The sequence below is a fragment of the Enhydra lutris genome, unplaced genomic scaffold, assembly GCF_002288905.1.
Source record: "Enhydra lutris kenyoni isolate GAN:26980312 unplaced genomic scaffold, ASM228890v2 scaffoldscaffold92, whole genome shotgun sequence".
NCBI classification, from domain to species: Eukaryota; Metazoa; Chordata; class Mammalia; order Carnivora; family Mustelidae; genus Enhydra; species Enhydra lutris.
Genome location: NW_019154176.1, coordinates 2,184,007 through 2,209,097, shown reverse-complemented (window position 1 = coordinate 2,209,097; position 25,091 = coordinate 2,184,007). Strand labels below are relative to the sequence as shown.

General features: G+C 59.5%; 2 protein-coding genes across 7 annotated transcripts; one reads left to right on the top strand and one right to left on the bottom strand.

The window, feature by feature from the left end:
- Positions 1 to 4,423: 4,423 nt before the first annotated feature.
- Positions 4,424 to 13,260, bottom strand: LOC111162439 (coiled-coil domain-containing protein 151-like). 3 transcript variants are annotated; one of them, XM_022526856.1, is made up of 13 exons: positions 12,720 to 13,260; positions 11,373 to 11,494; positions 11,174 to 11,251; positions 9,017 to 9,187; positions 8,832 to 8,933; positions 8,606 to 8,731; positions 8,291 to 8,413; positions 7,602 to 7,754; positions 6,495 to 6,655; positions 6,252 to 6,408; positions 5,470 to 5,625; positions 4,970 to 5,054; positions 4,432 to 4,788 (listed from the first exon to the last, which is right to left on the bottom strand). In XM_022526856.1, the coding sequence occupies exons 1-13, from the start codon at positions 12,958 to 12,960 to the stop codon at positions 4,670 to 4,672; spliced, it is 1,794 nt and encodes a 597-aa protein (XP_022382564.1). In that variant the 5' UTR covers positions 12,961 to 13,260; the 3' UTR covers positions 4,432 to 4,669. The 3 variants fall into 3 exon arrangements, with proteins under 3 accessions (XP_022382567.1, XP_022382564.1, XP_022382566.1); XM_022526858.1 differs by having other exon boundaries at positions 9,017 to 9,184; XM_022526859.1 differs by lacking the exons at positions 8,832 to 8,933; positions 11,174 to 11,251 and having other exon boundaries at positions 4,424 to 4,788; positions 9,017 to 9,184.
- Positions 13,261 to 13,822: 562 nt separating this feature from the next.
- On the top strand, positions 13,823 to 24,928 carry LOC111162440 (glucosidase 2 subunit beta-like). Of its 4 annotated transcripts, none has more exons than XM_022526863.1 (18): positions 13,823 to 13,901; positions 14,291 to 14,443; positions 14,636 to 14,752; positions 15,329 to 15,424; positions 15,523 to 15,580; positions 16,493 to 16,610; positions 18,060 to 18,189; positions 20,763 to 20,847; positions 21,452 to 21,530; positions 22,179 to 22,265; positions 22,554 to 22,721; positions 22,816 to 22,915; positions 23,357 to 23,426; positions 23,699 to 23,788; positions 23,986 to 24,060; positions 24,153 to 24,252; positions 24,334 to 24,497; positions 24,612 to 24,928. In XM_022526863.1, exons 2-17 carry the CDS (start codon positions 14,368 to 14,370, stop codon positions 24,478 to 24,480), a joined length of 1,596 nt encoding a protein of 531 aa, XP_022382571.1. In that variant the 5' UTR covers positions 13,823 to 13,901; positions 14,291 to 14,367; the 3' UTR covers positions 24,481 to 24,497; positions 24,612 to 24,928. The 4 variants fall into 4 exon arrangements, with proteins under 4 accessions (XP_022382571.1, XP_022382569.1, XP_022382570.1 ...); XM_022526861.1 differs by having other exon boundaries at positions 22,554 to 22,742; XM_022526862.1 differs by having other exon boundaries at positions 22,551 to 22,721.
- The last annotated feature ends 163 nt before the right edge of the window (positions 24,929 to 25,091 follow it).

Sequence of the window (25,091 nt, the reverse complement as noted above, 5' to 3'; positions counted from 1 at the left end):
AATTCGATCTCAAACTTGGCTGTGTTGGACTCCAAAGCTGTTTTTAATGAGAGACCAAAGCATGAGGGCGGCTCTGGCACCTTACAGGTGTGTGTCCACAGGGATGACCTTAGCTCTTCTTCGAGCCTCTGCTGCCTTTCCATTTACTCTTATTAAAAGGATGGCACAGAGGGTCAACTCCCCTACATCTCCAGTTGGCTGAGCATGGCTGTCCGGGGGCTTCTGGGAGAGTTAGTTATTCTGAAGCCACATCCAGACTGAGCAGGAACACACCCCAGGGGTTGATTAGCAATGTCTGCCACAGGCACTTGCCATAAAATGGGAATGCACACTACAGACCCTCGTCCAGTTTCATAAGGTTAATACTCCACTGATGGCCACGTATTGAGGCCCTGCTATGTGCCAGACAAAATCCTTTCTGTGACAGTTTCTTGGCAATTCTTCCAACATCGAACATTATGGGACTCTTTCCTTCATTTATCAGAAGAGGAAACTGAATCTCGATGAAGGGTTTAGGAATTTACACAAGGCTGGGTGGCATGCAGATGGTGGATCAAGAATTCAAATCAGGAGCTTGGCCATCAGAGCCCACTTTACTAGTGGCCAAAAAGGCCAGTAATAGTAAAAAAAAAAAAAAAATAACAAAGTGAAATTGAACCCGTACTCTACACCTAGCCCAGGCATCATGACATTTAAACCCACTCTGTTGGCTGAGTCTATCCATTCAATTCAACAAACATTTACTGGGTACCACCACGTGCCAGCTTCAGGCTCCAACCTCCTCACCGTGTATCCGCTGACACATTGCCTCTCTGGGCCTCTGTCCCACCACTAAAGATATGGCACCAAAGTTCCCCACGCACGAAGATGGATTCTGAGTTCCCGTCTGGGCTTGGCAAACTAGAGTTCTGTGATTGGTTGATGACGTCTGTTATGGGACACCCCCACCACCACCAAATAATTAGCAGTACACGAATCGCTGTTTCAGGACCCAGTAGGTTCCAGCTTTGGAACCCCTACTATGTGCCAGGCACTGAGCAGATGCAAAGGTTTCACTGACTTCCCACAACCACACTGAAAGCTGGAGGTCATCTGTTCCATTTCTCTCATGGAGAAATTGAGGGTCAGAGGGATTTGTGATTTGCCTGGGAGTGACCGGCGGCAGAGGTAGTGATGAGGTTTGACTACTGATCTGATTATCCCAGAGCGTACAGAGCCACCCCAAATGTCCTCAACTTGGATGGGGTTAAAAGGTAATTGGGATCTTGAGGCCCAGCCGACTAATCTCCCCAGCACCCCATCTCCCTCCCATCTGTGCCAGAGCTTAGCAGGATCAGTGTCGCGTTTCCTCTGCAGCTCAGCCGGCTGAGCCGCTAATAGGGATCGGATTGGTGGAGATCACACCCCCCTGGCCCCAGCCCATGGCAAACGTGTGGCCTGGGATGACTCGGGGATCACAGGGACCTTGGAGGGCTGTCCCAGGTCAGGAGCGGAGGGGCGAAGTCAGAGGGGAGGATCCAAAATGGGGAGGCAGAGATGATCTGGGAGCAATGGAACCTTTCCTCCCAGTCTCTCCAGCTTTTCCTCTGGCTCTCTCTCTCTCTTTCTCTCTCCCTCTTTTCCCCGTTTCTCTGTCCTCCTGTCCCCTCTGAACCCCTCTGTCTCCCCCTCCCTTTCTCTGCTACTCTTTCTTCAACTCTTTTGCACCATTACACATACATATGACATATGGTTTTTGCAGGGAACACATCTGAGGTCACTTGTTCTGTAGACCCTCCTGTGACTGACCCCTTTGGCCCCAGCTGTGACCCCCTGGTCCCAGTAGCAGTAATAGATGCCTGGATACTGGCCACAATAGGGCATTGAGTGACTATACATGCTAAGGCTGGGCCACCACGTGGTGCTAATTAGGCTTCTCACTTCTGGGTCCTTCTTCCTCCATATAGGGCCCTCACTGTCTTAATTTATCCCCTCACTTCCTCCCAGATTGTCCCCCTGGTGGACTTTGGCCGAAATGCCCTCCAGGGGAGTAACCAGGCCTTCCAAGGCTTCAAGGCCCTTCTGTGACCTCTGACCACACCCTCGCCCCTTTGTGCATCAGTTTCCCTCTTTCAAATGAAGGAACAGATCAGAGGAATGGATGCTGGACAGCTGTGCGGGTTCTGAGGGTCCTCAGGAGGCTGCACTTACGTTCCTGAGACTGGGTTAGCCGCCCGAGGCCCAGAGAGAGGAGGGTGCCTGCCTAAGGTCACACAGCAGGGAAGCATGGCCTCTCGGTCCTCCTTTCTCCGAGCCAGGTGGGCGGGTCCCAGGGTCCCATGCAGGGAGGGAGTGCTGAGCATCCCTCCACCCACTGTGCTCGCCAAGACTCCAAGAAGAGACCCAGAAAGAGACACAGTGCCCAGAGACACACACACACACAGACCGGAAAGACAGTAAGTACGGAAGGAGGCCTGGGCGCTGGGACCAGACAAAGGACGCGCGGCGGCGCGGGGAGCGGAGTCGCGCGGCGGGGGCGGGGGTGGAGCCGGGGTGGGGCTAGGACTGGCCAGCCCCGCCCCCGGGATACGCCCGGGTTGCCGAGTGGAAATCCGAGGGCTCGGGCGAGGCCGGGCCCTGGGGGCCCAAGGGGGCGGGGCCCAGATGGGCGGGGCATGGGCGTGGTTATACAGGGCGTGGCCGGGCGTGGCCGCGGGTTCGGGAGCTGACCAGCTCGGTGGTTGCTGAAAGCATCGGGAGTGGGGCAAGCGGCGCGGGCGGGCGGGCGCTCTCAAGGTCACCCCAAGGCCCAGGGCCCTGGCGGGGTGGGGCGCCTGGCCCTGGGCTAGGAAACATCCCTGAGTTTCTTACCCCATCCCCCGTGAGGCGGGGGCCCAGGAGTCAGGAAGCCGCCCCCACCCCCCACCCCACCCCCCGCAGGCCCTCCTCTCCCCTCCCCCTCCCCGAAGCCTGAGGCGCCCGCGCGAGGCTACGGCCCGCTAAGAAGCTCCGAGAAACAAAGGGACGCGGCGGCAGCGGCGGCGGGCCCGCGGGGCCTCCGGGCGCGCCCCCTCCTCTCCCCTCCCCGCTTGCCGCAAGGTCGACAGGCTCGAGGACGAGACGCCCGGCTCCCCGGGCGCGGCCAGGGCCCCGGGAGCGCGATCCGACGCTACCCGCTTTCCCGGGGTTCTCGGGGACGGCTTGCCGCCTTTTCCTGGGCCAGCACCAGTGACTGGGGCCCTGTGTTTGGCTGGGCGGCCTGCGGGGTCCGGGCCTGGATGGAGAAGGCATCCTCCGCCGCTGCGGCCCCTCCCCCATCAGGCCTGCTGGAGGGGGGCAATTCCGCCCCCAGGGCGCCCTAGGACGCCTCTCCGAATCAGAGTTCGTCTCCCTAAGGCCTCTCAGGCCAGACTCTATGCGCCCCCAGCACTCTGGGTGCGGCCCAGACCACTCTCAGGGCCCGAGGATCGGTCCTACCCCCCCACCGGGGCCTAGCTAGGCCGGGCCTCAGGCAGCCTCCTCCCCGGCCCTGCATGGAGTGGGATCTGGGGACGTCCCAGGGTCCGGGCCTCAGGCAGCCTCCTCCCCGGCCCTGCATGGAGTGGGATCTGGGGACGTCCCAGGGTTCAGCCTCACGGAGTCTGTCTCTGTCCCCACCCGTAGATGAACTCAGAGACACCAACCCCCCAACCTTAAGAGGTACCAGCCACTGCACTGGGGCAGGGGCCGGGAGGCCCAAGGTTGGGACTCCTGGGCGGGTACGAAGGGTCCGATTTGCGGGGAGATAAGGTCCAAAAAGCAGGGACCTGGCGTTCCTGGACCTCAGGGTCGCCAGGAATGCGGGGTCCGAGACCCCTGGTCCCCTTACCAGGACGAGCTCCTTGCCTGCTGTCCGATCCATGACCTGTGGCCGTCCGGCTCCGCAGCGCGGCTGAGTGAGGCGGAAAGGCCGATGGGCGTCGGGCAGTGGCCGGGCATTGGGGCCCGCCGGGCGGGGCGGGGCGACCCGGCGGTGCAGGGGCGGGGCTGGACCCGTGGCTCTCGGTTGCCCCCAGCTGGACCCCAGCGCCCAGCCCAGACCCACGGAGGTGAGGTCCCAGCTCTCCCTATAGGTGTGTATCAATCTGTGCCCAGGAGAAAGGACCCCTCCCTCTCCCAGGGAAGGAGAGCTGTGTCTCCAGGTGTGGGTGAGCTAGTGTGTGTAGCTAAGTAAGTTGGGGAGCTAGTCTGCTCCCCTGGGGAGAAGAGTACCCTGTCAAATGCGGAGGGCTGTTTCACTCCAGGTGTGAGAGTAGCTCTTACTATCCTGGAAGTGGGGGTGTTCAATCTGTGTCCCCAGCTGATGGGGAGTCCGTAGTCCCCAGGTCAGAGAAGGGGAGTCTGGGTTCTGGATTTTAAGGGCAGCAGTCTTTGCAGCGGCGCAGGGTCAAGGAGAGGCAAATACCCAGGGGGTTGATTGGTGACCTTTATTGAGCGACTCTGAGGCCAGCACAGGCTCGCCTTGTAGATTTACTGTGGGAACATCCGGTGGCCCGGCCCCCTTCTCTACTCCCGGGGGCCACCGGCCTGTTCTGCTCCCTTGCCTCAGCTGCGTTTAGCCTTTGAAGGGGCCCATGCGCCCGAGGCTGGACCCAGAGGGGTTGGGGGCTCCGCAGGGGCCCGGAAGCGCCAGGTGGACGCAAGGGTGAGTCTAGGTCTTCCTTGAGCGATTGCGTTTCTTGCTGCGGGATTCAATTAGTTTCTGGGAACGAATCTTGAGCTCCGCGCGGCTCACCACGTCGTTGTCCTCCTCCTCACTTTCCTCTTCGTCTGCGCAGGGCAGTGAGGGGATCCGGGTTCCTATTCTTGGCTCAGATTTCCCTTCCCAGCCTTTACCATCCCTTCCCAACTCGGCCCCGCCCCCCAACTTGGCCCCCCGCCAGGCCTCGCACTGCTTTCCCTGGGTCGGCTTGGGCCCCCAGCCCCGCCTCTTTTCCCTGACCGTACTGACCGAAGAACTTGTCCTTGAGACTGGCAAGGGGCAGGGTGATGCGGGTGTTGTACATAGGCAGCTTTCCCTCTAGGGTGGAGTAGAACTGGGGGGAGGAAGGGAGCGGGAGACGAGAGTGGGTGCGGTAGAGGCTGCAGGGGCGTTCTGTATCCCCTCCTCCTCACCCCATTCTAAGATATACCCTGATTCCACATGACACCTCTGCCCACTCCTCCTCGAGTTTTTCTCGAGCCCAGCCGACTGACTCGTTCTTCAAGCTCCCCGGATACCCAATCCCGCCCCTTTGACCGCCCCTGATCTCAGGGTTTTCGCCCCTTGATTCCCCGCTTCCCCGCGCACGTGCACACACTCCCCAGCCCTGCCCACTGGCCTCGCGGGCCCTCTGGAAGTTCTCCTGTCTCCTCAAACCTCACAGGTTGTCCCTAAAGGTCATTTCCCACCCACAGGCTCCCCGGTTTTCTGCCCCTGCATCCTCAGCCCCGCTTTGGCTGTACTCGGACCTCCTGGTCGGTGAGGTGGCGCAGCATCTCGGGCACGTCATGGCTCTCGAGCTGTGCCTGCAGCTTCAGAAGCTTTTCTTCCACGACGCCCAGCAGGTCTGGCAGATAGTCACCCGCCTGGGGATCCAGCTCCTTTCCGGCGAAGGGGCCCTCCACCTGCGGCGGGGGCGGAGCCGACTCAGCCCAGAGGGGGCGGGCCTCGGGGGCGTGTTCCGCCAGGGGCGGAGCTTTACCCCCCTAGAGCTAGGCTTTCGAAGGCGAGGGACGACCAACAGGGGTGGGGCTAGCGCCTGTGGGGCGGGGCCTCTGAACGCCGGAGACCAACGACAATGGGTGAACGAAGTGTTTGAGTGGAGGAAGGGGGTAGTAACGCACCAGAAGTCATTTCGGGGATGACTTTAGGGGGAAAAAATGGGCCACTGCTGCGGGCAGTGTGGGGCGCCCCCCGTCGCAGGCTGCCCAAGTGTTGCAGTGGGGGTCTCTGAGGTATGGCGTGGGGAGGCAAAATGGGACCTTCCCGTGAAGATGCAACAGGGTCTCTGAAGTCCTGAGCCTCTTGAGAAGTAAGGCGGTTTCCCCGCAGGAACCGCAGGTGGGGTCTCTGAGGAGTGGGGCTGGGTGTCCCCTTTCGGCGGGCTTCTGACATCCTGGACAGGGCCCAGGGTCGGTCCCCTTTGAGTAGGGGCAGAAACCCCACCGTCTTGGGCTGCGGAAGGTTCTGCGCTGAGCTTCCTAGGCGAGGGGTGGAGGCTGGGGGGAGGTGCGAGGGTGCGCAGGCCTACCAATGTGATGTGGTTCATCTTGCCCGCCAGGTGTTCGAGGCCCTCCTTGAGCATCTGTACCGCCCACATGGCGCGCTCCAGCTCATCCTGTGCCTCAGTGCGCCGCTGCTCTTCCGCCTTGAGGCGCTCCTGCAACTCAGCCTGCAGCTTCTGCTGACTACAGGCAGTGGGGAGGTCACCTCTGGAGAGTGCCTCCGAGCCTGGGGGGCCCCCCAGCCTCTCCCTTGGGCACCCGGGCCACACCTCACAATTGTGGTCTCCCCGGAGTACTTGAGGTCTTCCAGCTCTCGCTGCAACCTCTGCTTCTCTTGCTTCAGCCTCGCCAGCGACTGCTCATTCTCGCTCTTGAGCGTCTCCAAATGTGTGAAGGTGTCGCCCTGTGCCAGGAACCGCCTCACCACCGCCTGTTGGCCACACACCCCCAGGTCAGAGGGAGGCCTGGGCAGGCCTGAGTACACCCCCTCTTCCTCTCCCCTGGGCACGCAGGACAGATGGCCTAAGCTGGTGGCTTCTGCACAGCGATGATGTTTAGGGACTCCGTGATTCAGACTCAGTGCTGCCTCAAGGATGTGCAGCCCCCCAACACATAATTTTTGCCGGGCCCTTGTCTATGTAAGGAATTTGAATCAGCCCAGATCGGTGTGTGGTGCCGGGTAGCAGTGAGCATCGTTGTTTTCCAAAATCAACCCGCCATCCACACTGTGACTGCGAATCTTGCCCAATCCACCAAGGAAATAAGGCCAATCTCGGGAGCTAGCTGCCCACCAGGCCAATTTCTGGGAAGGTGCCAGGCCACACTGCCCCACATGACCCCATAGCCCAGATTCCGCAGAACTCATCAGGGGTTAGTTACCCTATGGGAGAAGTAGCAGTGGGAGAGTGCACAAAGGGGAGAAACTGGACGGGGCCCAGTGGGATCAGCATCTGCCCGCGGAAAACATAAGGGTCTTAGCAAATGGCAAGGAAAATGCTGCAAACCGCAGGGCCCAGGGCAGGGGCCTGGCTTGCCAGGGTCTGAAAGCGGCACCAGGCAGTCTACTGTGCCCCAGACCCTGTCACAGGGACTGGAGACACAGGAGAGACCAAAGTCGCAGTTCTCACAGAGCTGACATGCCCAAGAAGTTAGCACCCGCATAAGAGCAAGCAGGTAAGAGACTGATGGCCAGGGTAGACGGCTCCTGTGGGTTTTGCTGGGAGGAGCAGCAGCAAAACGGGGCAAAGGCTGGAGGAGGGAGGAGTGTCTTTGAGGCTGCAGAAACGGGAGGCTGCGCTTGTTGGCCTCACGGGCCTGGGCTCAGTCTGAGCAGAACTAGAGGGCGGGGAGGGTTGCGGGCAGTGGGCAGCACTCACGTGGGTTTCTGCCACGCCGGTGGCGTCCTTGACCTTGCCAAAAAGCATCTCTGTCTGGTACATGCTCCAGCGCTGCCTCAGCTCCTCCTCTTTGGCGCGCAGGCTGTCCTGGGTCGAATCCTCGGACTGCAGCAGCAAGTGCTCACGCTGGGTCTGCTCACAGGGCAGGAGTCAGCTTTCAGGCAAAGATTCGGGGTAGAGGCCAGAGAGAGGGAGCCGGGAGAGGGCGGGGCCCAACTGGGGAGCCAGGGTAAAGGCTCGGGGCCAGGTCCAGGGCACCCAGCCTGGGGTCAGGAGTGCAGTAAAGGGTTGGTCAGCGATGGGCAGCCTCAGAGGCAGGGCGAGGAGGCGGGGTCAAGGGAGCGGGGGCGGGACCTCGAGTAAGGGGCGGGCTAGAAGCGGGACCAGATTTGGGAGTGGGGCGCAGTGTAATCAGGTGGGGATGGATGGGAATGATCGGTGACTGAGGGGCGATGTGGAAGCTCCTCCAAACAGGGCAATCGGATGGAGGGAGGGCGGGGTCAGGGAAGTGGGAGGAGCCCTAGTCATCCGGTGGAGATGAGGGCGGAGTCCGGAGAAATGTTAAGAGCCCGGAAGGTCTAGGGATTGGCTCGACATAGAGGTGTGGCGGTACCCGCGGAGTCAGGTCCAGGCTGGGGCTGCACCCCGGGACCTGTGGACACGCCCACCTTGCGCTCCATGCGTTCGTTCTGCAGCTTCCTGTCCTCCGCGCGCTTCTTGCACTCGGTTATGTAGCGCTCCCGCTTCTTGCGCTCCCGGAACACGGTCTCCTCCAGGTACTGCAACTGGTTCTGGAGGCAGGGCCAGGGGACAGCAGGACCAGCTGGTACCTACCGAGGCTCAGGGCCGAGGGACACAGCTGGGCCAGAGTGCGGGGTCCTGGGAGATAGGCGGGAGGAGCTCGGGGACAGCTGGGGTTCAGATTCTGGGGCCAAAAGACCAAGGCGTCTGGGCGGGAACCCCAGGGCCTGGCAGTCTGGCACCTTGGCGATGTCCCGGGCGTTGATCGCCTCCTGGTTCACCACTTGCAGCTCCTCTAGCTCGCGTTTTGCCCTCACCACCTCCGCCTCCATGAGGTCCAGCCGGTTTTCCAAGTGAAGGCTCTCCTCCTGGGGGTGGGGGTGGGGACAGGCCCGTGACCGCTGTCCCTCTGCAGGCTGGCCTTCCTACTTGCCTCCACCCCACCCCCCAAGTCGCCCTGGTCCCTACTTGGAGATAGGCCTTGAGCTGCAGGTACACATTGGTAATGTGTTCGGCTTCTTCCGCCTTCATCCTGGCCTTCTCCAGGCGGTTCTCCAGGTTCCGCATGGTCTAGATGGGAAGCAAGGCTGGGCCGAGTCCCCTCCCCTCTGCAGTTCTCCTCGGGATCTCTACCCCTCCTCAACGGGCCTCACCTTGGCCACCTCTGTGTTGCCATTTTGCGCTTCGGCCATCTCCAGCTGGCGGAGGCTGTGCCGCAGCTGGAGCTCTTCCAGCCACTTCTGCCGCACGCCCAGCTGGTGCCGCAGCGCGTTCAGCTGTTTAACCTTCTCGCTCAGCCGGTGGTCCAGGTGCTCCAGGGCCTGCTGGAGAGAGGCCAGCCCAAGCAGCAGCCTGAACCCTCCCACCTAAGCCTTCCTCCCCTTCTCCCAGATCTTGTTTCTCCTCTCCCCGGGCTCAGCGGCATCAGACTCCAGACCCAGCTGACCCCTTGCTCCTGCAGATCGTCTCCCCACTTCCCAGTTTGCCACCCTGGCTGCTCTTCTTCCCTTACTTGGCCCAAGGAGAGACAGCCTCTGAGGCTTCTCACCTCTGTTCACACCCACCCCCTCCATGGACCTATCCAGGCTCAGGGTCTGAAAACTCACCATAGCTAAGAACATCCACATTTAAGCACCCCTTCCCCACACCAGGAACTGCAGGCTCATATACCCATATCTACACTGCCATCCAGGCACCTCAAAACCATTGTGTCCAAAATTGAGTACATGATCTTTCCCCAAGTCCTTCCTGGACTCTTCTTCTCCATGTCAGCTCATGGCAGTTTCATCCTTCCAGGTATGCAAGTCCCCCAAACCCGATGTCCTCACCTTCTCTTCTTCCATCCCACCTACAGCCAGCTTGTTAGCAATGCTTTGTTCTATTTCAAAGGTTTTCCCAGAGCTACCTCGTTCTTCCTATTTCCACCACTTTTGTCGAAGTGCAGCCAACACCGTCTTCACCTGGAGGACCTCCCCGCAGCTTCCCTCTTCTTCCTCACACTCTATGTCAGAAAATCTAAACTCTTAAGCCTGCTGGAAGGTTCAGCCCCTGCTGACCTTCTTTTTCTTTTCTTTTTCTTTTTTTTAATCTTTTTTTTTTTTTAAGATTTATTTATATTTATTTGACAGACAGAAATCACAAGGAGGCAGAGAGGCAGGCAGAGAGAAAGGAGGAAGCAGGCTCCCCGCTGAGCAGAGAGCCCGATGTGGGGCTCGGACCCAGGACCCTGAGATCATGACCTGAGCCGAAGAAGGCAGAGGCTTTAACCCATTGAGCCATCCAGGCGCCCCATTCTTTTTTTTTAATTAAAGATTTTATTTATTACTTTGAGGAGAGAAAGAGCCTGAGCAGGAGGGGCAGAGGGACAAGCAGACTCCAGGGCTTGATATGGAGCTCAGCTCCAGGACACTGAGAGCATGACCTGAGCTATAGTCAGAGGCTTAACGCACTGAGCTGCCACCCAGCTGCCCCCTGACCCTCTTGACCTCATCTCCTACAGAGCCCTGCTCAAGCGCTCCCATCCAGCCACACTGGCCAGGCCTGTGTCTCCAATGCTCTACTCCCTTGCTTCTACTTCAGGGACTTCGCACTTGCTGTTCCCTCTGCCTGGATTGCTTTTCCCCAAACCATTTCCTGCCTGTCTCATTCTCAGCTCAGATATCAGTGTCTTAGAGAGAGGTGGCTTTCCTGACCTCCCCAAACAATCTGAAGTGCAAACCCCTTGGGGTGCCTGGGTGGCTCAGCTGGTTGTCCACCTTTGGATCAGGTCATGATCTTGGGGTCCTGGGATCTAGTCCCGTGTTGGGTTCTGCGCTCAAAAGAGTGTCTGCTTCCCCTCTCCCTTTGCCCATCCCACCCCCTGCTCATGCTTGTGCTAAGTTAATAAATCTTAAAAAAAAAAAAAAAAAGGTGCAAATCTCTGCCCCTATCTATTTCTGTTTAATTCATTTCTGGTACTCCTGGAAATTACTTTATTTCTGCATTTGTTCTTGGTGTTTTTGTTTTGTTCTTGTTTTTGTTTTGTTTTGTTTTCCTCCACTCTCTTTTCCCCACTAGGATATGAAGGTTTGGGAAGTGGAGATTGGTCTGGTGTTTTGTTTTTTTTTAACTGCATAGTCCCCAATATCGAATACCATGCCTACACGTGGTCGGTGTGTGATAAAGATTAATTGAGTGAATAAATTAGCGCCAGCTAATGTGGAGAAAGGATTGGAGAAGGTGAGATGAGTCAGGGAGTCCAGTGGGGAGGGGACACAAGTTGGAAACGAAGGGAGAAGGGAGAGGGTCAGTGGAGTGGGGATGGCGCAAACCTGTCCTGTCCTGTTCTTCAAATACGGCTTCTCTGACTTGCACTCCCGAATCACCGCCTGGACCAATTTCTCATCTCCCTGCAAGGAGAGGAGCCCAGTCACTACTCACGCAGACCACCCCAACCTGAAGCAGCGCCCTGCCCCCCTGGGAACGCTGCCCTCACTCTTCGGGACCCTTCGCCCATTTCAGCATCCTCACCTGCAGCAGGTCTGTCAGCTGAACTCGCAGGACCCTGGTCTCCTCCTGGAGCTGGTTGATGGTCTCCTGATTCTTCTTGATGTTCCACTGGGTGCTCTCATAGAAGGCCTTCCGGTCACCCTCTGAGGTCATACGAGGTACACAAGCGAAGTGTGTTATAGGGGGTCGGGGGCTTCCCAGAGAAAAGCTGTTTTTGTTATCGTTGACTTAATATCACAACGATACTTCAGTGGGAACACTTGTCCTATACTCGATGCTGGACAAAGAACCTTCCAGCTGTCAAATACCATATGTCAACAGGTACATATCCATATCATACCCCTTTACAGATAAGAAGAATGAGGCTCAGGCTTATTAGATTGTTCAAGATCCCAAGAAGTCTGATTCCCGAGCCTGTACCTTCAACTACCGTGCAAGATTATACCTTCTAATAATAACAAAACAGTTACCATAATGGTTCACATCAGAATTCTCCAACCTTGGCATGACTGATATTTGAGGTGGATAATTATTTGTTTTGATCTGTCCCATGAGTTGTCAGATGTGGAGCAGAGTCCCTGGCCTCTGGACGCTGGATGACCCCCACCCCCAACAATGTGACTGCCAAAAATGTGTCCAGGCATTGCCAAGGGCCCACTGCGGAGCAAAATCGCCCTCTTCCATTGAGAAACATCGGTTTATGCTTTATAGTGTTTTACCATGTGCCAGTCACTGTTCTCGGCACTTTATACATTTCAACCCCTTATAGGGTTGTACTCTTACTATCCCCATTTTTTTTTTAAAGATTTTATTTATTTATTTGACAGAGATCACAAGCAGGCAAAGAAGCAGGCAGACAGAGAGAAGGGGAAGCAGGCTCGCTGCTGAGCAGAGAGCCCGATGCGGGGATCGATCCCAGGACCCTGGAATCATGACCTGAGCGGAAGGCAGAGGCTTTAACCCACTGAGCCACCCAGGCTCCCCTTACTATCCCCATTTTACGAATAGAGAAATTGATAGCAATTAGGCTACTCATCGTCCCCTAAGATCAAACACTCTTTGCAGAGCAGAGCCAAGATTTGAACCCAGAAAATCTGGCTTTAGAATGTGTTCTTTACCAACCCCCGCCCCCCAAAGTGCGTGGTAGAAGAAATTACACGAAACTATGAAACACAGTCTAGTTGGTTCTGAGCCTAGGAAAGATTTCATAAGAGATAAGGAAAACCATGAACAAGTATGAGTTTTTGCCTCCAGTTTTTGCCACCTGGATGAAGACCGGTGGAAGGCCCTTGTCACACAGTGTCTGGTCGCAGGGCTGGGAGGGCACTGTTAACTCCTGATTCTTTATGCCCTTTCGAGCGGTCTTACCTAACAGTTGTATCTTCCTCTGTAACTCTGCCACCTGCGTGTGCACAGCAGACTTGCCCCGGAGGACATGGAGGGGTCCCGCCTTGGAATGGAGTGGAAGCCAGGCCTGGGGCACACCCTTCACTCGGGAGTGACTGTGCTGGGCCTTAGTCTGACTGCCCTGGACCTTGCGGGAGGTCGAAACCTGGTCCTGAGAAGGCGGGATGTTGGTGGAAGCCCCCCAGCACAGGGGAGACGTCATGACTGGGCTGGGACCTAGGGTCCCTGGGGATTAGGGTGGCAAATAGCAATTGCCCCGGTCCTGGATCCGTCAGCACGGGTTCCCCGGGCTCTGGGAGAATGCACTTTCCGACCGCTTGGCGGGGCCTCTCAGCATTTCCCGGTTGCTGGGTAACTTCTGCCCCGCCCACTCCTTCCAACGCTCCCATGGAAACCGTCCGCGTTCCACACCACCGCTTTCATTGGCTAACGCTGGGCAGAGGGGCGGTCCAGTTGCGGGCTGGTTAAGCCTCTCGGCTGGGTATTAGGAGGGGAGTACTTTGGGGTCACCTGCTCATCTTTTTTTTTTTTTTCTTTTCGTCTTATTTTTGAGTAATCTCTACACCCACGGTGGGGCTGGAACCTGCAACCCTGAGATCAAGAGTCACACGGTCTATGTCGGAACCAGCCAGGCAAACCCTACTTTAAAAAAAATTTTTTAAATTTTTGAGTAATCTCTACACCTAATATGGGGCTGGAACACACATCCTCAAGATCAACAGTCCCGCTCCCTGACTGAGCCAGCCAGGCACCCCCTACTTTTTTTTTTAAAGCACCCCCCCTACCCCCGCAACACCACTACCACCCCGCTGGGTTTCCAGGGCATTTTTCAGAAACCTTCTTTTCCCGGGGAAGAACCTGCCACTCCCAAGATGGAGGAACGGAACGCCGCCATTAAGCGCGAACCATCAGAACGATCCCCTCTAGGGCTTCACAGTCCTATCCAAGATGGCCGTCTGGGTTCCAGCCCACCCCTCCCCCATTTGCCACTCCCAACATGGCCCCCTTGGGTCGCCGCTCCGCACGAGCGGCGTGACGCCGGAAGTAACGCGTCCCACATATTTCCGCTTTCTTTTTTCTGGAGGGACGGTTGGCTGCTGGGCTGGGGGGCGCGGTGGATATTGACCTTTGCCCCGGCCTCGTGTAGGTGGTGAATTAACGCGCGGGGTGGGGTGGTGGGGGTCTCCCCAATTTCTTATTGGGGGCAGCTCGAGGGTGTTCGTCGGTAGAGTGGGAGACTGTTAACCCCTTTGGCCAATTGGAGGGAATTGGATAGCTCACCAACCCTACCCACCCGCGACCCTCCCCAGGCAGGGAGCGGAGGTTTTGAGCCTTCCCCCTTGATAAGAAAAAAATGACACTCCCTCTGGGCAAGACTGGGGAGAGCCCCCCCACGCCGCCCATATCGGAAGCAGAGTGAGCCCCCATTGCCCGGAAGCGATGGAGGAGTCCAGCTGGCTGGAGGAAGAGGTGACTTCCTTCGGCTGGAAGTAGCCCTCTCCCACTGACTGGCGATCCCTTTCTTGCCGCAGCGTGGGTGCACAGCACATCTCCCCGCGGCCGGCTTCCTCCCCCCAGAACCTCTTTCCGGCCTGCGAGCTTCTGCGAGATGTTACTGCTCCTGTTGCTGCTGCCCCTGTGCTGGGCCGTGGAGGTCAAGAGGCCCCGGGGCGTCTCCCTCACCAGTGAGTCTGCCACTGGAGGTGGCTGGAGGTGGGGGTAGGGTGTGGGAGGGGCCGACTTGGCCCCTGGGATAGACACTTTGAGCTTTCTGCCTCAGTTTCCTGGCCTCTGGGTAGGGAAGGTGGATATACTCAGCGGCTGAGGGGGCCTCTTCCTGCCTTGGGTTGATGAGCCCCTTACCTCTTCGATCCCAGACCATCACTTCTATGACGAGTCCAAGCCTTTCACTTGCCTGGACGGCTCTGCCACTATCCCTTTTGATCAGGTCAATGATGACTACTGTGACTGCAAGGATGGCTCAGATGAGCCAGGTGAGTCTTTCTCTGTTCATTCATTCATTCGAGGTTTTCTGAGTGCCTGGGAAATGCCAGCCCCTGTGGTGCGGTAGTGACCAAGACAGACCCAGTCCTGCCTTCCCATGGCTCCCTGCTGAGTGGGGGAAAGCAGGCATAGAAGTGAGTGGTTTGGTGAGGAGGGTCATAGCTGCTGGGGGAGCCCAGAGCGCCCCTCCATCCCCACCCCTCGCCCAGCCTGGGGGGTCGGGAAGTGAGGTCTCCACTGAACCCTGATGTGTGCGGAAAATGGAGGTGTCAGCAGGTGCAAATACCTAGAGACAGGAGAGAAGGTGGGACTGAAGGGCAGACAAAGACAGAAGTGGAGGCAAGGGATAGAGCAGTGGGCTGGGCCTCGTTCTGAGGGCCTTGGTGAGAGGCAGAGGAGAACATGGGAGAGTTTGATTTCAGTCCCTGAAGCCCTTCCTTCCCTTTCTGTGCATCGGTGGTCCTCACATGCCGTGTGTGTGTGCACGTGTGTCCGGATGATCGGTCTGTGGGTGGATGTGATGAGTTAGCCCTGAGGTCACCTGGAAAACTACCTTCCTCCCAAAGGTACAGCCGCCTGTCCTAATGGCAGCTTCCACTGCACCAACACTGGCTACAAAGCCCTGTACATCTCCTCCCGATGGGTCAACGATGGAGTTTGCGGTGAGTGAGATCACACCGGGGTTGGGGAAATTGGCGGTGGTGGGGAAGTAGGGAGGAGCCACTGCCGGGTCTGATCCCATCCCTGCTTCTGCTCCCAGACTGCTGTGACGGGACCGATGAGTACAACAGCGGGATTGTCTGTGAGAACACCTGCAAGTATGTGGCTGGCAGCTGCTGCCCTCCCCCGCCCCCACCGCCCCCCACTCTCCTCCCCAGGGTCCTAGTCTCACCCCATCCAGTGAACCAAGCCCTTCTCTTTTCTGCTTTGGCCCATCAAGTGCTCACTCTGCCAGGGCCTTGTGAACGAACACCACGTCGCCACTCCATCCCCGGCCCAGAAGCGGGCACAGTTGTTTCCCACTTCAGCAGATGAGAAAAGTCAAGCTCAGGATAAAAAGGGACTTCCCCAAGGTTCCCACATCTAGGTCAGATCAGAGCCAGGACTTGAACCCAGGCCGGTCGGACATGAGACTCCCATCTCTGAATCACTCCACTCTCGTGGCAGACCCTGAAAACTGAAATGCCCGCGGCAGGTGGTAGAAACAGCAGAAGGCGGCTGAGTGAGGCAGTAGGGAGTGGTGGGCATTGTGGCATCTAAAGGATACACTTGCCCCTTGACTTTGGTCGGTTGAAGGCAGGCGGCCAGGCTAGATTCGTTTTTCAGAGAAGCTGAAAATCCCAGTACTTTTGTAAATTTGCCTTATGGAAGATTGTTTAGGTACAGGGTGGGTCAAGGGCAACCCAGTTACCCATCAGATGGCCTTCTCCTCCAGGAGTCTGATTTCTGTGCTTTTCTTTCTCTTTTGGGGACCAACCTCTAGCCCCACACCTGAGCGTTCCCTAGCCCCTCTCCTAGGTCCCTACAGTGAGCAAACTCTGACCACTATCCCTCCTCTCGGGGACAGGGATGAAGAGCTCTGAGCCTGGGGAGGAGGGGGGAGGAGGGTTTGTTCTTTATGTTTTCCCCTGTGGGGCGGGCTGCAGGTGGGTTGAGCCCTTTTGGAAGAGGCCCAGCTGGTGAGCCCTAAGGGCCTCCCTGGGGGTGCTTGTGTGTTCCCTCCACCCCAGAGAGAAGGGCCGGAAGGAGAGAGAGACACTGCAGCAGATGGCAGAGGTCACGCGAGAGGGGTTCCGCCTGAAGAAGATCCTTATTGAGGAATGGAAGAAGGCTCGGGAGGAGAAGCAGGTGAGGGACCCTGCGGGGACAGCCCAGGACATTCTGGGCCCTGAGGCCTAGAGTCTTGGGCTGGTGAGGCTGGGTGGGATTGACACCCGCCCCTGACTAATGGAGTCCCAGGGCCAGTTACTGTCTGTGTATGCCTTGGTTTACCCATTTGTCTGCTGGCTGTTCAGTCACTGGTTAAGCCGTTACCAGGTGGTGGTCAGCATGGGTGTTGTGCAGAGCCTTGAGGGGCTGAAGTGGGCTCAGAGGAGCTCTCCTCCTGCATCCCAGAATAGGAGGGGCGCCTAGCTGCGTCCTGGTTCTGTGGTGCCCTCTCTGGAGGATGAGGCCAGTAACCATGCGACCTCCCTGTTTGAGGGGAGGACTCAAGACGTCGTCACAGCAGCCTGGGTAGTTCTATAGGGCAAGTGCTGCAAGGGCTGGAAGAAATCATGTGCCCAGGCCACCCCCTGGGCTGCTGGATGGGTAAGAGTCCTCAGCCCTGTCCCTGGACTTCTGCCAGGCTCTTTGCAGGAGGACTTCAGCTCTGTTTTTCTGCCCAGGGAAGGTTCCGGGTCTTTTTCCCCCTCTATGCCCTGGCTGGTCAGGCCCCTCCTGAGGTTGGGGGTTGCGGGGGAAGCAGTGATGTCCCTTCTGGGTTCAGAGGATAGTCGGGGAGCCATGCAATGAGGTTGGCTTTGAGTGGCTTTTGCCCTCATGGGGGCGGTAGGAGGATCCTGGGAACAGCCCCGGCCGAGGTGTGGGGCGGGGTATTAGGACGAAAATGATCCCATGGCGAGGCTTAGGCTAAGACCCTTCAGCTTGGGGCCCCACAGCACACTCGTTCCTTCTCGAAATATCCACAGAGGCCCTGGATGTGCTGCGGTGTAGTGGGCAGAGACTGGAAACAGACCTGGAGCTGCCTCAGGGGCCCATTGTCCACTGAGAGGGACAGATGCCAAAGAGCCACTGGAAAAAGGGACATTTGGGTTGGGGCTTTGAGGCCTAGAGGAGACTTGTGCCTGGTCTCCCTCCTCCTGCCGCCTGTTGTGGCAGGAAGCAGGGACGGCTTCTGGAGGAGAAGGCCTCTATCTAAACTGAAATCTGTGGGATAATTCAGAGTCAGCCATGCAGAGTGTTCTAGGCAGAGGGAAAGCATGTGTGAAGAACGGGAGGCAGGGGGCCTGCGGGGGATCTAAATGCTGTCAGGGAAGTTGGACCCCGTGGGGTAAGAAAGCGTTGGGGCAGTTGGGACTGGAGTGGTGGGTCTGGTTTGGCAGGCCCTCGGGGGCTGCCTCGAGGTGTTCAGGGTTCTCCGCAGGGAGCTCGGGGGAACCACAGGAAGGGGGAGACCTGGGGAGGCGTGCACTTGGGAAGGTCACCCGTGGCCGCCCTGTGGAGTGGAGGCAGGGAGGTGGCACTCGGGAAGAAGGCAGAACAGGAGACATGGCATCTTGCCTTTCTCCTGCCCAGGAAAAGCTCGCTGAGCTACAGGCTGGAAAGAAGTCCCTGGAGGACCAGGTGGAGATGCTGCGCCTGGTGAAGGAGGAGGCCGAGAAGCCAGAGAAGGAGGCCAAAGACCAGCACCAGAAGCGGTGGGAAGGTATGTCCCGGGCCGGCCAGGGCCGGCCCTTGTCTCTGGCTGGGAAGTGCCTGGGCCCGGGAGTGCTACTCGTTACCTGTTGGCTCGAGTGTCTGCTGACTGTCAGTCATGGTGCCTCGGTCCCCCACGTGCCCCCTTGGCTTTGCCTGTGCGTTGGTCATTGCATTCGAAAGTCATTCGTAGGAATAATCTGCCACCTAGCAGAAGGGATTTTTTTTCCCGAGAGGAGATGCTCTTCTTTCTGCCAGCCACCTGGGAACACTGCCACTGGGGGTCCCCCTGAATCCAAAGCAAAGGCCGGAGGCCCCTCCAGCCTGTCAGGCAGCGTGAGCTGAGGTGGGAGCACAGGCTGGGGATTTCTGGCCCAGCCTCTCCTTGAGGGGACAACCCTGGAGTGAGGTCACAGCTTAGTTATGGGACGGGGGGAGGCTTTGATTCCCTCTCCCTTGCCTCACAAATTCTCAGCAGCACAGATCTCCAGATTTGCTGGGAGCTTCCATGTTCTTTAACCTTCCTGAATGGCTTACTGCCCTGGCAATTTATGCCACTTCGGTTGGTTGAAGGTGGTTTTTTACACTTTGTCCAGCATTTTCTTGATTTTGGCAGGTTGTGCTGCCATTCTGGTAAATCGGGAGCCTTGGCCCTCGTCCTCAGTCTGTCCAGTGGGGGTCACCCTGTGGAAGCAGGCCAGATGGGAGAGATGGGCCAGAAACCCCCTCTAGACTAGTCAGAGGACTAGGCATTGCAGGAAGGATTTGGAAGTGTGGCCCTGGCTACTCCCCGGGCTGGTAACCAGGAGCTGGGCAGCTCGTCTCTGAGTCCACACTGCTGATCTCCATCTCCTGGGCACCTGCTGCATTCTTTGTCCCTTCCTCTCTCTTCCTTGGTTCCTCACAGTCGGTGATGCAGCAGTTCATCCCGTGTTCATGGGGTACCTGCCGCGCGCCAGGCACACCCCAGGTGCCAGTAGTTTAGCACTGAACGAGATGGAGCTAGCCCCTGCCTGCTGAGAAGAGTGAGCCAGGCAGAGGGCACAGGTGCAAAGGCCCTGAGGCAGCCTCATGTCTGGTTTTTAAGGGACAGCAAGGAGGCCATGTCGCAGGAGGGAGGGAGGGAGGGAAGAGAATCAGAGGCGGAGGGGGAGAGACCAGGGCAGGGCCTTGGGGACTGTGGGGAGGACTTGGGCTTTTACCCCAAGTGTGGTGGGAGCCATGGCCCAGGGGCAAGTGAGCCAGGGGGGGCCTCTGAGCCAGAGCCCCAGTGGCATCTGCAGCCTCCCCTTCTTCCCTCAGCAAAGGCTATTTCTGCCTCCAGACCCTGGCTCCCACCCCCGCTGCTCTTGGGAAACCCTGGACTTTGTTATGTCCCCTCTTTCCTGGGCCGTGTCCAGCAGGTACCTCCCCTCTGCTGAGAAGCACACTCAGGCCCCGCCACTCAGACAGCTGTCCCCAGCCTCTGCCTTCCTGGCCAGTGCTGGGAAGTCGGGGAGTCTCCTTTCTCTGTTCATCCCGGTGGAAGCTGACTTCCTAACCCATCCTGTGTCTTTGCACCTGGCCCTGCCCTTTGCCAGCCGGGTGACCATGGATAGGTCCCTTCAGCCAGCCAGCCTCACACCCTCATCTGGGAGAGGGACAGTTGCCAGCCTGGTCTGCTGGCGTGTGGCGGGCCCTCTGCGGATGAGGGACAGGGGGGCCAAGGGAACCCCGCTGGGCCCGTTGTAGATGGCTGAGCGGAGGCCCGGAGTGTGCTCCATCCCTGGAGCAGCATGGTGGCCGCTTTCCTGTCCAGCTCGTCTGGTGGGGGTCAGGCCAGCAGAGGGGGCACCGTCCATCCAGGTGGAGGTCCATCTGTGGCCCTGTGGCTACTGGCTACAGCCCAGTTCCCTTGCATTCCTGGGACACTCCTGGGACCCCCCAGGAAGCCTTCCTGTCTTGGCCACACCCCGCCCCAGTCTCCATCTTTTTTTTTTTTTTTTTTAAGATTTTTATTTATTTATTTGACAGACAGAGATCAGAAGTAGGCAGAGAGGCAGGCAGAGAGAGAGGGGGAAGCAGGCTCCTTGCTGAGCAGAGAGTCCGATGTGGGGCTCGATCCCTGGACCCTGAGATCATGACCTGAGCCAAAGGCAGAGGCTTTAACCCACTGAGCCACCCAGGCGCCCCCTCAGTCTCCATCTTGACCTTCAGTGTTGGAGAGCGGGCCTGGGGTGCACGGGCTGCTTCTCCTGGGGGCTCCCAGACATGGCCGATGCATGATCTCCCTGTCAGGCTTGCACAGTCTAGCCCCTGCTTATTCAAACCCAAGGTCCCAGGGTGCCTTCAAGCCCCACCCCCCATGTCTGCAAATCCTCCCCAACTCCCCACTTTGGAGTCTCCCTGCTATTGGCACTTCTTGCCTCTTCCTTGGTCCCTGCCCTGGCCAGCCTTTGGCAGCTCATGGCTCCCAGCCCCGCTCTGTGCTCTTCCTTGGCCTGACTCGGCACCAGTGCAGGGCCAGGCGCACAGTGGGACACGTGGGGTGTTGGGGCGGGGTAGGCCTCGGGGCGGTGGGTGACAGAGCTGGCCCCTCCACAGAGCAGCAGGCTGCCTCCAAGGCCCAGCGGGAACGGGAGCTGGCGGCCAGCGCCTTCCAGGAGCTGGATGACGATCTGGATGGGGCGTGAGTCTACCTCTCCTGCCCTGGGCCTGGGGTCCCTCCTCCCACCTCCCCCTCTCCTGCGCCTGAGCCCCCCTCCTCAGCACGGGTCTCTAGTGAGTCCCAAACCATAGCTGACCAAGCCCTTGTTACTCAAGTATAAAGCAGATGCAGAAAAACACTGAGGGTAGATGAAGGACCCTCCCCACCCCACCCTAGGAGCCAGGTCAGGTAGCTGGGGGGTCCTGTTACTTTTCCCAAGCACGTTCTGTGGCCTGGGTCACTTTGACGAAAGCCAGACCCCTTCTAATCTCACCGTGCCCCTGAACTTGCTGGGTGACCCAGGCTAATGGCTGAGTGAAGGGGGGCTGTCAGGAACAGGGCGTCTCTGTCTCTCCTTTGAGCCCCTTGGAGGCTGCAGAGTTCTCAGGACAGGGCAGGAGATGGGGCTGGGCCCCCCTCCGACCCCAACCCCAGAGCTCACCACCTCCCAACTTCTGCCCCCCCCCAACTTTGAGGTCCTAAAATAAGTTCTAGGGGAAGGGCCCTGACAAGAGGGGAAGCAGGTAGCAGTGCCTGGAGCCAGTGGGCCTCACCGCTCTGCCGGCCTCTCCGTGCACACCTGCAGGGTCTCGGTCACCGAGCTGCAGACCCATCCGGAGCTGGACACCGATGGTGACGGGGCACTCTCAGAAGGGGAAGCTCAGGTACTCCATCCTCCCTGCCCTGGGACTTGTAGAGGTCTCGTCCCGGGGTGACCTTAGGGCCAGGGGGCGGGGGCCAGGCTGGCCTGGGGCTGCTCCCAGGGCTGCTGGGGTGCCTGGCATGGCCAATGCCACTTGGCCTTGCCTGGGGTGGGGGGCAGGAGGCTGGAAGCCCAGCTCTCCTCCCTGCCCTTTGGGACCAGGTTAGGAACACTCCAGATTCCCCACCCACCTGGCCCCACGTGCTCCCCCGAGTGTGTGTCCCGACTCTGCCCTCCTCCCGTGCAGGCCTTGGCTCTCTGTCCTAACGGGCTGGATCCCTGCTGCTGGCTTCTTCCCTGTCCCGCCCTGGCCTCTGCCTCTTCCCTGGGGCCCAGCAACCTCTGCTGCTGGTGCTCTGGAGCTTCCTCTCTCTGTCTCTGTTTCTCTCCCCCCACCCCACATGCTCCTCTCCTCTGGGGCCGCCCTCTTTCCCACGGGCCTGTGCTGCCCCCTTCGGGCTGCTCGGCTTCAGCGCCCAGGCCTAACCCTGGGTGTTCAGAGCACAGCCGTGCCTGGCACCGTAGCCTGAGGCCCCCCCTTGAGAGTGCCTGGGGCACAGGGGCGCACGTGGAGGCCCCGATCTTCACCCTGCCCCCACCACGCACACAGGCCCTGCTGGGTGGAGACATGCAAACTGACGCTTCTGCCTTCTACGACCGCGTCTGGGCTGCCATCAGGGACAAGTACAGGTCTGAGGTCAGTGGGGGTAGGGGAGGAGATGCAGTACCCCCTCCAGGCCCCCCTCCCAAATGCCTCACAAAGGAACTGCCTCTCCTTCTGGCACAGGGCCACCCTGGCCAGCTGGGTCATCCAGGCACCCTCCGTGGAGGGCCCCCCCATCAGCTGTCTGTCCCTCTCTCCAGGCCCCTAGGAAGGGGTAGAGACACGGAGGCTGCCCATGGGGTGATGGTGTGAGCTTGGACTTGAGCCGGGAGGCGGGCAGACCACTGAGCCCATAGCACCCATTACCCACACACCCAGCAGGTGCTCCCCACCAGCCCCCCACCTGCACCTTCTGAGCCTGACCTGACAGAGCCCAAGGAGGAGCAGCCGGCAGTGCCCTCGCCGCCCGTGGAAGAGGAAGAGGAGGACGAGGACGAAGAGGAGACGGAAGAGGAGGAGGAAGAGGAAGAGGAGGAAGAAGATTCCCAGGTGCAGGGGGAGCAGCCCCAGGTGTGTGTGTGGGGGGAGAAGGGGGTGACAGGGTGGGGGGCTGGGTTGCCGGCTGACTCTGCCCCTCCCCCAGGAGGCTCCCACCCCACTGGTTCCCCCGCAGCCTGCTGCCAGCCCCGCGGAAGAGGACAAAATGCCCCCCTACGATGAGCAGACTCAGGCCTTCATTGACGGTGAGGGCCAGGTGGGGCAGGGAGGGGACCCTGCCCGATTTCATGCTCCGGGTGATCCACACCTTCAGGGACCCTCCACGTGGGCCTCACTGGCTTCCCAAGATGGGCTTGCATTGGCCCTGAGCAAGCCTAGGGAGGGGCATCTGGGGCCTGGAGAAGCCATCCTTGCCCCGATGGGCCCCGGGGGCCCTTGCGCCTTCTCTGGCTGCTGCTTGTTTGTGCCTCCCCGGCAGATTGGCCGGGAGCCAGCGAGGTCCCAGGAGTCCTGGCCCTCCTTCCGCAGGAGTGGAGAGCCTGTGTGCAGGGCGGGGTCGGCCCTGAGCCTAGCAGGCCTGGGAGCTGGGGGATGCAAGTGTATCCAAAGCACCCCTTCCCTCTTCTTCCGGGATGGGGGCGGTTGGGGCCCCTCAGACCTCTTCCCATACTGCCCACCCCTTCCAGCCGCCCAGGAGGCCCGCAGCAAGTTTGAGGAGGCTGAGCGGTCCTTGAGGGACATGGAGGAGTCCATCAGGTAAGGGAGTAGGGGCTGGCCCGGGCAAGGCCATGTCTCCACCTGCCAGGCAGCCTCCGCCTGCTGAGCTCCCCAGAGGAGGTGGTAATGGGGAGTTGCCCCGGATACGTATGCTAAGACAGGGGTGGCTCCCCTGGGGAGGGTCCCCAGATGGTGGGGAGCCTGAGCCCAGCCCCCGAGTGGCCCTCCACTGCTGGAGTGGGACAGCACATTGGGCCTCCCTGTGTTGTCCTGAATGACGCTGCCCCTTGTGGCTTGGCCTCCCCTTCCAGGAACTTGGAGCAGGAGATCGCCTTCGACTTCGGCCCCAGCGGAGAGTTTGCCTACCTGTACAGCCAATGCTATGAGCTCACCACCAGCGAGTGCGTCCCCAGCTGGCCAGTGGGGCGGGTGGAGAGGGGACATCCGGGCCCTGCGCCAGCCTGAGCGAGGAAGGGGGATGGGGGGGGTGGGCTCAAGGGCGGTGGGTGGAGTTTGAGGTTCCCCTGTGCCCTGGGTGTGGGCGCACGGAGGAGGTTAGGGCCCTGTGTCCCCGCCCACCATCCCTGTCCTGTGACAGGTACGTCTACCGGCTCTGTCCCTTCAAGCTCGTCTCTCAGAAACCCAAGCTCGGAGGCTCCCCCACCAGCCTCGGGTGAGTGGGCGTCGAATGGATCCCCTCCCCCAGCATCCCTGCCCCGGCCACCGTCCTCCCCCAACCCCCTCACCACCCCCGCTCTCCCACAGCACCTGGGGCTCATGGGCCGGCCCTGACCACGACAAGTTCAGCGCCATGAAGTACGAGCAGGGAACGGGCTGCTGGCAGGGCCCCAACCGCTCCACCACCGTGAGTGCCAGGGGCCCGGGGGTTGTGGGGGGCGGGTGTTGGGGGGCCAGGCCCACCTGAGCCCTTACCTGCGCATCCCAGGTGCGCCTGCTGTGTGGAAAGGAGACCGTGGTGACCAGCACCACAGAGCCCAGCCGCTGCGAGTACCTCATGGAGCTGATGACGCCGGCGGCCTGCTCGGAGCCGCCGCCCGAACCGCCGGCTGATGGTGACCACGACGAGCTCTAGCCCCCCCGGGCGCCAAGGTGGGCAGGAAGCTGCGGTGCCGCCTCCGCCTGGGGTTGCGCCGGGGTCTGAGCAAAACTTCTCTCCTCGTCTCCGTCTCCCATCCTTCTCACGTGGTCTTTCTCTGGCCCCAGAACCTCAAGGCACGGAAATACCCCCAGCGGTGTCGCCACCCCACCCCACTGTCTGTGGACCAAGGCCCCCGCTCCGGTCCCCTCACCCACCTAGCGGGGGTCGGAACCAAGTGGAGCTCCGGGCCCTGCTCTCGGGTGGCCGGGCAGGGCCCAGCCGCGTTCCCAGGCCCTGGCGGCCTCCAAAGTTAGAATAAAGGAGTTTGCCCACTCTGGGCACCCCAAGCCCACCCCTGCCCAGGGTGTCTGCCTCTGTCCCAGGTGGGTATCAGTGACTTGACCTGTGACCTCAAAACAATAAACACGATCCCCCCACCCAACCGGCCCGTGTCTGCCTTGCTTTACTCAGGTGTAAAGGGGCCAGGGATGGGCGGAGGGAGGAACTGGGGAGAAGTGACTTTCCAGGGATGGTGCCCAGACCTCCTCTCCCATCCGGCTGATGCCACAGCTGGGGTCTCATCAGAGCCTGATTGACATCTGAGA